General features: G+C 44.5%; 1 protein-coding gene across 2 annotated transcripts; it reads left to right on the top strand.

Annotated features, from left to right (window-relative positions):
- Nucleotides 1-205: 205 nt before the first annotated feature.
- On the top strand, nt 206-11,317 carry SPTSSB (serine palmitoyltransferase small subunit B). Of its 2 annotated transcripts, none has more exons than XM_063339007.1 (2): nt 206-518; nt 9,806-11,317. In XM_063339007.1, exon 2 carries the CDS (start codon nt 9,837-9,839, stop codon nt 10,077-10,079), a length of 243 nt encoding a protein of 80 aa, XP_063195077.1. In that variant the 5' UTR covers nt 206-518; nt 9,806-9,836; the 3' UTR covers nt 10,080-11,317. The 2 variants fall into 2 exon arrangements, with proteins under 2 accessions (XP_063195077.1, XP_063195076.1); XM_063339006.1 differs by having other exon boundaries at nt 503-602.
- The last annotated feature ends 683 nt before the right edge of the window (nt 11,318-12,000 follow it).

Here is a 12,000-nt window from a genome sequence, read left to right as displayed (position 1 = left end):
ACCCCTTCGTGCACCCAGCCTCCCCCAGCTACGTTATAAACTCTATTACAAGCTTATATATTACAAAGTACGGGTAGAACATAAAGCATTAACTAAGTAAAAGCCGGTTCGGTGCCAGATGTCCAGGGGAGGGTTGGCAGAGGTTCACCGGAGCGCCGCTGCTCCCTGCAGAGAGGAGACGAAGTGCATTACGCAAGTGCGTTAAACCGATGCCGCCTATAGACGCAGGACCGCAGGGAAACCTTAAACGTCGCGGTGATGTTTAGCGGGATGTCACCGATCCGACGGTGACACCCCGCTAAATCCCACGGGTTTCCCCGAGCCTGGCGCCGCTCTCCCCTTCCTCCCCCCGCCAGCTCCCCGCCGCGGGACCGCGCTGCAAACCCGAGCAGAGCAGCCGGAGGCGCGCAGCGGCTGCGGCAACGGGGCGGGGCGGGGCGGGACGGCGCGGAGGGGCGCGGAGCGGCGCGGACCGGCCCCCGGCGCGGCCGCGGCCGGTGGGGCGCGGAGCAGGGCGGGTAGGTATTTAAGCTCGGCGGCGGCGGGCTGGGAGAACGGCGGTGCGCGGCGCGGTGCGGTGCGCGGCATCCCGCGGAGCGGAGGTGAGGGAGGCGCCGTGCCGGGGAGCGCGGGGTCCGGTTTTGCCGTGGCGGCGGGGCCACCCCGCCACCCCCTGCACGGCCCGGTACCGGGGGTCAGCCCCTGCTCCGCTCGGCCAAGGGCATCGCGGCGGAAGCGCCGTCCCGCGGCTCCCCCGAACCAACGGACCGGTGACCTTGGCCGAGCGGAGCCGCGTACTCTGCGCTGCCATCGGCGGGTCGGGAAGGAGCCGCGGAGCGAAGGCCTTGGAGCGGGGACGGCAGCGGTAAAGCCTCCAGGATTTGCTCTGCGTGTCTTCCTCAGGGTGGCTGGTGGTGTTGCAGAAGGACCTACAGCCTTCAGCAAGGTCTCTCTGGACTTGTTGCTGCTGTAGACCCGCAGTCAGGGATTTCCAGGTGGTGTTGCTGGTGCAGCTGTTGGGAAGATAGCCTGCCTAAGGGCTTCAGACTGGAAGAGGGGAGACCTAGATTAGATATCATGAAGAAATTCTTGACTGTGAGGGTGGTGAGCCCCTGGTCCATGTTGCCCAGAGAAGCTGTGGCTGCCCCATCCCTGGAGGGGTTCAAGGCCAGGCTGGATGGGGCTTGGAGCAACCTGGTCTGGTGGGAGGTGTCCCTGCCCAGGGCAGGGGCTTGGAACGAGATGGTCTTTAAGGCCTCTTCCAACCCAAACCATTCTATGATTCCATAAGTAAAAAAGTTGAAGTAGATGGGTAGGGGTGGAGGAGAGAAGGTGAAGGTGCTACTCATACCATTGTGGTGGCAATGATGTTCATTGTTTGCAGGTTTTGGCTCTTTGGCTTTCTTAGAGTTGCTGGTTGCTTCCAGTAGTCCTTCAGCATGGAGTACCTCCCTGCTGTATAAGTGGAGATGGGATAGTGTACAGGAGAATCCCTGTAACAAATGCTACTACCCCACTTAATCAGCACACGTGGTACTTTTTGGACTGTGTATTTTAAAATGCTGTAGGATTTGGGGTCCTTGTTTATCTTTTGCTTATGAACATTGTGAGTATGGCAAAAATAACTATGTCTTGAGCATGATTCTGCATGTCCTTGGAGTGACTTCTAGGTGGTATGGTTTTGACAGAGAAATGTCGGGAAGCTCTGCACAGAGTGTGTACGTTGTTCATCCAGGAGCAATGGGAGATATGGTGAAAGGATGCCTGGAGAGCAGCTCAGGGCTGTGGGAATACTTACTCCATCACCCCTGTGCCCAAAAAGTGTCCAGGACATGTGATGTAGTGAATGGCACTAAGACTCAGGTGTTCCACCTGGCTGATGGGGGGGGGGGGGGGGGGGGAAGAAGCCAACACAACATAACCCAGCCCCTACCACTTTTCAGGGGAAACTGGCACAGTGGCTTGTTGCAACTTTGAAGAGCCTTGTCTTGCCCAGCTGAACAGGAGTATTTCTTGTGTTCTCCCCACCAAAAATCGAGTGTGGCTTTGCTCTCCCCACATTTGAGGGATATTCTCCTATATCAATAGTTTTCTGTGTTCAAAACGGATCATAGGGATGAAGTGGTCTGCAAAGGAAGTTGTTCCTTACTGCATCTGTGGGGTTAAATCTGTTTCTGTGAAAAATGTGAATTTCCCTTTCTACTTCTTATCTGTTGCAAATGTCTCACTTAATTTTTCTTTTCCCCTTTTAGACCGATAACCCGTCATGGTGCAACACTGCTTCCTTTCATTAGATCTCAAAGGAGATGCACTTGCACAAGAGTTTGGTACCTGTTTTCCACTAATACCTGTCATGACTATGACAGTATTCACCTTCTCATATTACATATAATCCAAGACTAGCTATTATTTCCAGCTGCTTCAGAAATGACTCAGAGCAAAACAAAGAAGTCTGAATAAAATAACAACTACATTTGAAAGTAAATCTTTTCGTAGAGCCCAAACATCTTAGCTATTTTGTTTATAGAATGATGTGTTTACACAACCTTCTGAACTTTAAAGTCCCCTTGAAGGACCTAGCTGATGTCCCAAATCTGAAGAGTCTTAGAGAACTAAGGCTTGTCACCAAGAGCAAAGACAAAACCCCTCGAAGATACCTCCTGGAACAGTTCGAGACCTCTCAATTTTTAAGTACTTGCAATATAAACCTGGTGCTGGTTTCTAGTGATGGGTTTGATGTCTTGCTTGGGAATCAGCTCTGTTCAAAACCACGTGCGTAAACTATGCTTACACTGAAAATACAGGGAAAGCTTGCCCTGAGATTTCAACTTGCCAATTTACCAGTCTTCTCTGGCAGAGCTTATCACCAAAGGCCAGTTCTGCTCCAATGTGCAAGTCCCATCACAGGGGCAGGACTTAGAGCTCAGAACATGCTCAGCCCAGAGAAAGCTGGAAAGGAAGGGGTTTGTACATAAACTGTAAGAAGAATCTAGTTATATAAGAACACGACTGAGGAAGCTTCAGAGGAGGGAAGAACAGAAAATTCTTTGAAAAATTAATTTGGCCTTGGAAGAAAATGGGACAGAGCTGCTCTAAGAATGTTTTTGTTATAGGGAAGCTGCATCATCTTCTTCCTCTGTGCTTGAGTGCAGAGAAAGGAGAGTGTGCCAATAAATCAGCCAGGCTTCAAAGCCAGGAGAAGCTGATTTATTTTTAAGTGTGTTTTGCTAGGAGCAGCCTATAGTTTTCAGGGAGTAGTTAAGGCATGAAATCAGTCCAAACATTAACTGCTGCACTGTCACTTGAATGGTTGGGACCCTCTCTCCAAATGAGATCCCTATGGGATCTGCAGATCATCCTCTCCTCTCTTGAGGGTCAGCAGCTTATATATTGCATTTAAAATTACTTCCCGCAGTGTTGTAGGCCATGATGCACTCCATCTGTGTACTGAACTTGACTGAAGGAGCAAATAGTATTTCAGAAATCATCTGGGTATACTGCAGTCCAGGTGGAAAGATAGTCTGACAAGAATCCATTTGCTCCGGTTACAGATGTGTCCATGCAGCTAAACTGTAGCACCAAACCGATGCTTGGGAGCAAGGTATTATTGAAGAGCTGGTGAAGGAGTACATGAGGACTAGGTTTGTATTCAGAGCTAGAGATGAGGAAGTCTGGGTTGGATTTCATGTAGCCGTGGCACTGCCACTCAGTGAGCATTTTGCTGTCGCCTTTGAATCTACTGTAGGTAGAAGTAAGTCTTTTTGTCAACTGCGAAAGGTGTTTGTTAGATTCCTAGGTCTTGTATGCATTATGGAACTTTTTCCATTTAAAAGAAAGAAAACAGCACCTATGTGCTACCACTAAGGTCGGCAGGAAAGGAGGGTTAGTGTGGACAGATTTAGAAGATGCTGGAATTCCTTCTTCTGAGCATGGTAAAGCATAAACCTGGCTGAAAATGCCATTGCCTTTTCTGCCTTACTGTTCCCATGCCTGAAGTATTTTTCCACTCCTGGAAGATTATTTTTTTTTCCAAACAAACCTATAGGTGCAGTGGAAGCATCTTCACCTGCATGCAAAACATCTGAGTCATTTACAGCAATAAAATTTTACTATCTCTGAATTTCGTTCTGGTGTTGCATGGATGTTGGCAGGAATATGTATATGAGAAGAGTTTACAATTCCTGTAGCACAGTAGCTGGCAGTAATGTATGGCCAAGCATGCAATGAGATGCTGATTCAGGAAGACGAATGCTGAGGAAGAGAAAACAGAGATGGCCTCACTGCTGCTGTGCATTTTTACTCCAGAATTAGAGGAGGGGGGTTCTTGATTGAAATCTATATGTAAAGACATTTTTAATGGTGCATAATTGTCCGTAGTGGGAGCTATGCTGGGATTATTGCTGCTGTACTCATTCACGTTCTTTGTCTGGCATTATCTCCCTCTGAAAACAAGCTTTAGGGTACGTTTAAACATCCATGTGTAAGTACTACAGTAACCTGAGGGTTCTGCTTGTCGGTAGGTAATAGGCAGCTTTCTAGGCTGAGCTGATGCTATATCGCCACGGGTCACGCTGCGTATGGGGAACTGAGCAGAACAAATGCAATAGAGGAACAGACTGAGATGGTGTCCCCGGGAAATGCTGGCATTCAGATTCCCTGCACAATTTTAACTGCTGCGTCATCTAAATTTCTTCCTGATTTCTTCCTAACTACTGGTCCACTGGACCTGTATCTCATACCTTATACACTGTGCTTGGTGCTCACTGAATAAAACATATTAAAGCAAACGCATGATGGACTGGGAACGTGACTCCCTTTGTTCTAGTTTGCATTTTCAGAAATGTCAGTCTACATAAAATCAGTGGGTTCATCCCAGAGTTATGTTACATTAACAGGGACAAGACTGGTGCCTTGGATAAGTCAGGATATTCTGAGTAACAGCAGAACAAACCCATCTAACACAGTAAAACTACAAATAAGTAAGAACAATTACAGATAAGTAACTTGTGGAAAGGACTTCTATTGCAATACCCAAGGGGAATGACTACCCATTCCTCTTCTAATAGCTAAAATTATTTGCATATCAGACAACTTTAAAATAATTATTGCACTTTGCCTTGTGACACCTGCCATTTGGAGCCTACATGTTGTAAGTGTCCTGCATGTGAGACCAAATAGGGGTCAGGGGCCCGCGGCAGGATTTTACTTAAGCTTCAGCATGACTGCAATCCCTTAGGATTCTGCAAAACCAACTCACTCTTGCTTCTGTGCTATCACAGCCATTATTTAGCAAATGGCCAATTTTTAGCCAATTAAATATTTGCGTTTTGGGGATGGTTTGATTGCTTGCTTGCTTTTCCTCCCTACCTTGTTTGTAACACATGGCCCTACTTTACATTCAAAGCCTGAGAGACCACCTGTTCAATGACTATGGGGCTATCTACAGCTAGGGTTTGTTTTTCCCCACTCTAGATAAATTTATGGTGGAAACCCTTTTTCTCTGTATGTGTAACTCAGCCAAACTCTCCTGCTGAGGGTGTAAGGTGTTCTTCAAGCATTCTTTGGAAACCAGTCTATCCGAGTTCCCCTACAAGAATGTTTGTTTCTTTCCAGAGGAATTTCGCAGCAGGTGCATTTTGCCAGGTGCTGTCCAGCCACCCTGTTGCTCAAAGCAGAAACTATATAGTAATGTACGTAACACTCACATCTTCAGATTACAACTCCAAACACTAGCTCCGACACTGGGAACTAAGTTGTTTGGGTTTGTGTTGGGGTTTGGGTTTTTTTTTTTATATTAGGCATGCTCTTAAATGAAACCTGGGATTATTTTTTATTTGATGATGATTTATCTTTTCAGCTGCCCTAATCAGAGACATCTGTTAACAAGCAAGAAAATCAGGTTGCCACTTAAAACAATAAAAGCTGTTTTACAGGTTTCTCTTCTTGCTATTTTTGCTTGGAGGTGAAATTGCTGAAAATAATTTGAATATTGCTTAATGGCTTTAGAAACTGAATTCTATTCATTTTATTCATAGCTGGTTGTAACAGTCTTATGGCCTCCAAACAGGAAGGCATTTCCACAACACAATCAAATACTTAAACTGAAATTTGTAGATAAATGAGCTCCAAGTTAAAATTGCGTAATAGCAAATTATGTCCTACTATAATATTGGGAACTGATGAGCTAATAATGTGGGGCCCTGTCAACTCAGAGTGCCAGCTGATTGGTTTTTATTACATTAATGCCACAGTAATGCTTAAAAATATAAGTGGAAGCCTCTCTAGGACAAGTCCTGTCTAAAATACAGAATTTTTAGCCTCAAGAGTTCCTGTTTGTTTAGTGATCAGCTGTTCCCTTTGATTATTGCTACAAGGTAATTGGCCTGGTGGTAAGGAGGCCGCCTGAGACCTCCAGAGGTGTGGAACTTTGGGCAATTTCTAATGCTTAAAACTAGCCCTGAATTAATGTAAATGGGGTACATTCAGAAAAGGTATCCATGTCACAGTAACACAGTGGATTCTTGTATCTCATTGACTGAGCAGATGGTTTAAGATGGCTTTTTTTTCCTTCCCGCCTATGTTTTCCTTTTATAAATTATGCATCTAGAATTGCATTATCCCAAGATGCCCTTCATGTTGGCTGCATTTCCAAGACAATCCTGCTAGCGGAGAAAGTCTCTGGGTAGATTAAATGCAGTGGAAGTGTGTTAGCGGTGAGGACAGAGACTGTAATTTGACTGTTTGTCTTTTACTTATCTCAACCTCTATCATTCATTTGGAGACCGCGCAGCTTCTGCATTAAGATAGCTTGCGTTCTTGCTGGTAGCCCAGGGAGTCCCACTGCAGGTGTGTCTCAGTGCCTGGGGATGGGGTTATTCCCCTCTGCTGTGAACTGGAAGACCTGAAGAAGCACAGGCTGGCTGCTAGGACTTGGTGACCAAGCTGAATGAAAACACAGTCCCCAGGCTGGAGAAAGTGCAACAGGGTCTTTGGTATAAATCACAGGTCTGCTCCGTATTTTAATTACTTCATACTTTATTTATGTATCCCTCCAAGACAGCAATGTCTAGTAAGTGACAGTGGTGAGTCTGCAGCCTGGTAGACTGGTCTAATATCACTAAAATCAGCCTGGGGATTTTTTTTCCCTGTTTCTGGCTTTTCCTTATAGCAGCTCTGTATTGAGATATGCGAGTGTATGTGCTGCTGTGGGCAGAAAGCTCCAGTAGCCTGGGATTTCTCCCCTCAAAACCACTGCAGCACCACTCTCATAACCTCATGAACACCCACAGGAAGCACTCCGGCCTCGCAGCTTCTCCGTGCGGCAGTCAGGCTTAACAGATATTTACCCAAGAAAGGTATGAGTTTAACTAGCACGGGCATAACCCCAGTGTAAATACCATAATCCTAGATACTATGAGAGGGCCCTTATCATTTTCTTTTCAAATGTATAGGAAAGGGCTTAACCTCTTCATTCAAAAATGCTGCCCTTCTTGCAGAAGGTATAAATAGAGACACTTTTGGCTCCCACTGAGTCACAGTTTGCCAGCTGTGCCATTTTTATGACAGGCTTTGCAATATTTACAAGGCTTTAAGGCCTCTCGAGTTCTGCCTTAAAATAATTTATCTGAAAGGAATCATCTTCCATTCATACCAGGACAGAAACCAGGGGTGGCCTTTCTCTCCAGCCTGCACCCATGCAAGTAAAGCTGTTAACAGCAAAGACAATCACTGCTAGACTTAAAATGGAAGTGATCTGCCCCCCCAAAGCATCGTAGGCGGCCTCAGTCTAGGAAATGTAGTCTAGGCGATACAGGGAAGATGGAACTGAAGGAAAAAGACTGCTTTGGGAGGAGGAGGGAAAAATATGTTGTGGAAAGTACTGATGGTTGGAGGATGCAGAAGAAGAGGGGCTGGTGGAAAGTAAAGGCTGGGTGGGTGATGGGTCAAGTACAGAAATTTTTCTGCATAAAAATCTGTTAACGCAAAGAAGCCTCCCTCCCTTTTTTTATGTACAGTGTCTACAGTTTCACTGCACTTGTTGCCACCAAAGAGGTTGCATTCATGGGGGTGTTGAGAGTTGAGGGGCAACTGGGGAACAGATGTAAGGAGGTCTGGACAGGAAGCTGAGGGATGGGAGGAGAAACACCAGGAGAGAAACCAGCACATGGATGAAGGAGGGGGAGCAAAGACAGTCAGGTTCCTTATCAACAGCATTGGACAGGCATCTGGAGTGCCAGTTCAACCAAACAGTCTGTCATGCTTGAGGTAAGCCTACAGTTGTTGCCTTCCCAAAGAAGAAGGGATAAAAATCTACCTTAGAGCATCTCCAGATGGCAAGGTGTAAGCTGGTCTGGCAGGATGCTCCATTTTCAACTTAATACAGGAATGTTGAACCTTAACAACAGGCAGTACCGGTGACCTCAGGGAAGAAAGATGGAGAAATACGATCCGTCAAGGTGTGTGCATTTTAACAGTGCATCCACCGGACAAAAATTTTACACATCAGTAACCAAAGTAAAGCTGTTACAAAACAAACCAGGAATCCTTTTCCTTGGTAATTTGTCTTCCCTTCAGTAAATACCCACATACCACCAGAATTTACTGTACAGCCTCCAGAGGCAGTAAACCACTGAATATTGTAATATATTTGGCCTATACCAGTGGCCCATCATTATTTTAATCACAGGCTATAAATTTTCCAGTCCTACCTTAGTATTTGTTGCCTTGAGGGACAGAAAATTTCTGTTGCCCCAAACACAACACTGGAGGGATGTGACATGTCCAAGCATCTCCATTCCAGGCATTTTAGGCGACAGCAGTATAGAATAAAATGATACATTGGAAGGTTTTCCTGCAGGACTAAAATCTGCTATATTCCCTTTTACTGTGAGCTGAGCTGGTCCTTAAACTCAACACCCAAAACAAAGGAGTCCCTCCGTGAAGCCTCGTACAGTTGCTTATCATTCTGTCTCTGTGTTTTCTCTAAGTAGATGTTTTTAGCCTGAATTTAAAGATTATTTAAAATACTGAAAAGCAATTTTAACAAAAAACAGGGGAAGGCAAAACCCATTTCTTAGTCAATACTTGCTCAGCCATTCTCCTTTCTGTGTGGAGACGGGAACAATGAATGCATAAAGGTATTACCTGCAAGGAAAATCTTTCCCAGACTTGTAACTTCTATTAAATATCCTTTTAATCTGTAATGTATCTTATTTCTTTGGAACAAGCTGAAAAAACTTCTTATGCTATTTGAGATTACTTTTTTCCCTCCCTTTCATAGCTTGTCTTTTCTTTATTCCCAACAATTGCAGGCTAATAAAAATTATTATCAGAAGTAAGCAGAGGAGTTTTTACAGAGCAGTTCTTTTAATCTCATCTTTATTCCAGAGCATACGAGTCTGCCATCCACATTCATGGAAGCTGGCCCAAAGCCTTCCCTTTTAAATGCATATCTCCCTGACTTCCACGTGAACCCTGTGCCTTTGTAAGCTAATGTGGTTTTAATTCCTAATGCAGAATGAACAGCAAAACAGATTCACAATCGGAACGTAGGAATTGAGAGTGCCCAACCAATACAGCCTCAATAACTGCAAGCAGCAGTTGATAGAGCTAAAGATTGTTTTCCGCTGCTCCAGGGCAGCAGAGGCTGGTGATGGCACTGGCGCTTTAATTTCTGATTGAACTTTATTTTATAAAATACAATTATATGTGGTATCAAACTTGAAATGATGGCCACCGCATCATGTTTTAGTTCCAGGTCTTTCTTTCCACTGCAGCTGTAATCCAGGCTTCTCTATCATTACAGGTCATCTTCTCGAAATCACTGAAAGCTGAAGATGGATATTAAGCGCGTGAAGGACTATATCTATTGGCTGTACTACCAGTACCTACTGATCACTTGCAGCTATGTGCTGGAGCCCTGGGAGCAGTCCATGTTCCACACCATCACTGTGACTGTTTTCGCTATGGTGGTGTACACGGCTTACGTCTTCGTCCCCATCCACGTCCGCCTGGCTTTTGAGTTTTTCTCCCAGATATTCGGAGGCCACCCTGAAAGCACAGTTTCCATTGTGAACTGAACTTGCCCGGGTAGTGATTAGAAGCTCTTGCAACTCATGACATGCAATGTCTTCTTCAATTTTGTGTATTTATTCTGAAGTAGTTTTGCGGTTATGAAAATACCATTTTCTCTTACAAAACACGGCTTGCTCGATTACCATAGCTGAAAACCAGAATAATGCACTGACTCCTGGCTGCACAGTCCCCGTTATATAAAACACAGGCCAGCTTTTGCTGTGTGATAATGAAACACATCACCTGGAACGCCACGTTTCCCTAATATTCAACAGGCTCCCACTTTTCAGCACCTTAATTTCATCACACGGGCATGTATGAAACAGCAAGGACTGTTTATGATGGCTGTGAAGAGGGGTACTACGCTCATTATACACAAAGAAGGTCTGCCAACAGCGTGCAGTGGCAAAACATACCATGCCTGCTTTGAGCCAGGTTAGAGAATATCCGGAGATGAGTGTAACACAGCGTGATTTGAGTACTGACTAGTATCCATCTGGTTACTGACTTTTTAATGGCCAGAAAAGTAAATTACCAGAGAAAGTAGCAGGAGTATGAACTTGAATCCAGCCTTTTGCATCTAAGTTGCTGCCTCTGAGTTTAGATGGTCTAAGATAGTAAAAAAAAACATACTATGGGTAATCTTGTAGTTTACTGAAAATGACAGAAAGAGAGAGAACTAGCTCTGTTTCAGTGCTGTTTCCTGCCGCCTTTGATAAAAACTGAGACATCGTTTCTTTCTGCTCCCATTCACCAAAGCAAGGAAAGTGCACGTCTGCACCAGAGGAAGACGATCCAGAAAATAGAGTGGAAGTAATATTTTAATAACTGCAGGGAAGTCTGAGTGCTTAAAGAGATCTCCTTTATAATGAATAAATGAGATTTATTGTAATTGCCTGTGAGGAGTTTCTTGAACAATGGAAGGTTTGTTTGGTTTTCACTCTATACCTAAATCAAATGTCAATGCCAAACCGTAAGTTATAGCTATACAGTGCATGTATCTAAGAGCTGATGCTACTGTTATTAGAAGTGAGAGATGCAAAATGTAAATAGCTTTCAAATGATGTTTGCACAGTTATAGGATTAAAACTCTCTCTTCTTTATCAAGCTGCAGTGGGGTCCTGCATGCTTAAAAGAACACTGTTTGTTTGGAAACTAAGACATGTTTTGAAGGTTGAACAGATCTGAACATGTGTATGTAGTTTTTTTCAGAAAAAAATAAAATTTTATTCTTCATAATCAACATTTCAGTGCATGACTCGGCTCTTCAGGTGTTTTCTATTTGTTCGTAAATATCCTGGATGTGTGTGGGCCAGGCTGACACCATGTCAGACAGACTATTTTGTTGCGCATGTTTTGGGGCAAGGTTTCAGAGCCATGTAGATGGATCCATGTGCGGACTGCCGTGTCCATCATCATTAGTGCCCCGGCCCAAAATCCCTCCTCTCTCTGGTTACAGGGGAGGAAAAAAAAAAAAAAAAAAAAAGAAGAAAAAAACCCGGAAACTTCATTGAAGATCCTGCTCTGCCTAGCAAGTTGGTGCTTGAACCAAAAATACTTCCCAATATCCTATACTCAAAAGATTCTACTTTTTAACTGATAGTGTGATGATGTAAATGCCGTGGCATCTCCTCATCAATGCTGTTTCCAATAACATCTTATTTTTTAATTTCTCAGAAAGGTTATTCATTCCCAATGGCATCACACACAAATGACTTGCTTCTAGGAGTACGAGGAAAGACACTCTTGTAGGTATGCAAAGGCTGGGTCTCGTATCTCAAGGAACACACACCCAGATGTAATGTTGCTATTTAAACATTTAACTTAAAGCAAACAGAACAAGCAAACAGCTTTGTTCAGGAAGAGGGAATTTCCACTGGCTTCTCATGGTGGGATTCTTGTAAAGCATTTCTCTTCCTTATTATT

Source organism: Chroicocephalus ridibundus, chromosome 6 (assembly GCF_963924245.1).
Source record: "Chroicocephalus ridibundus chromosome 6, bChrRid1.1, whole genome shotgun sequence".
Classification (NCBI taxonomy): domain Eukaryota; kingdom Metazoa; phylum Chordata; class Aves; order Charadriiformes; family Laridae; genus Chroicocephalus; species Chroicocephalus ridibundus.
Note: the sequence above shows the minus strand (reverse complement) of the source record. Positions and strands in the feature narration are given on the sequence as shown.

Coding starts and splice junctions, on each gene's coding strand:
- SPTSSB (XM_063339007.1), top strand. CDS start 9,837: ATGGATATTAAGCGCGTGAAGGACTATATCTATTGGCTGTACTACCAG.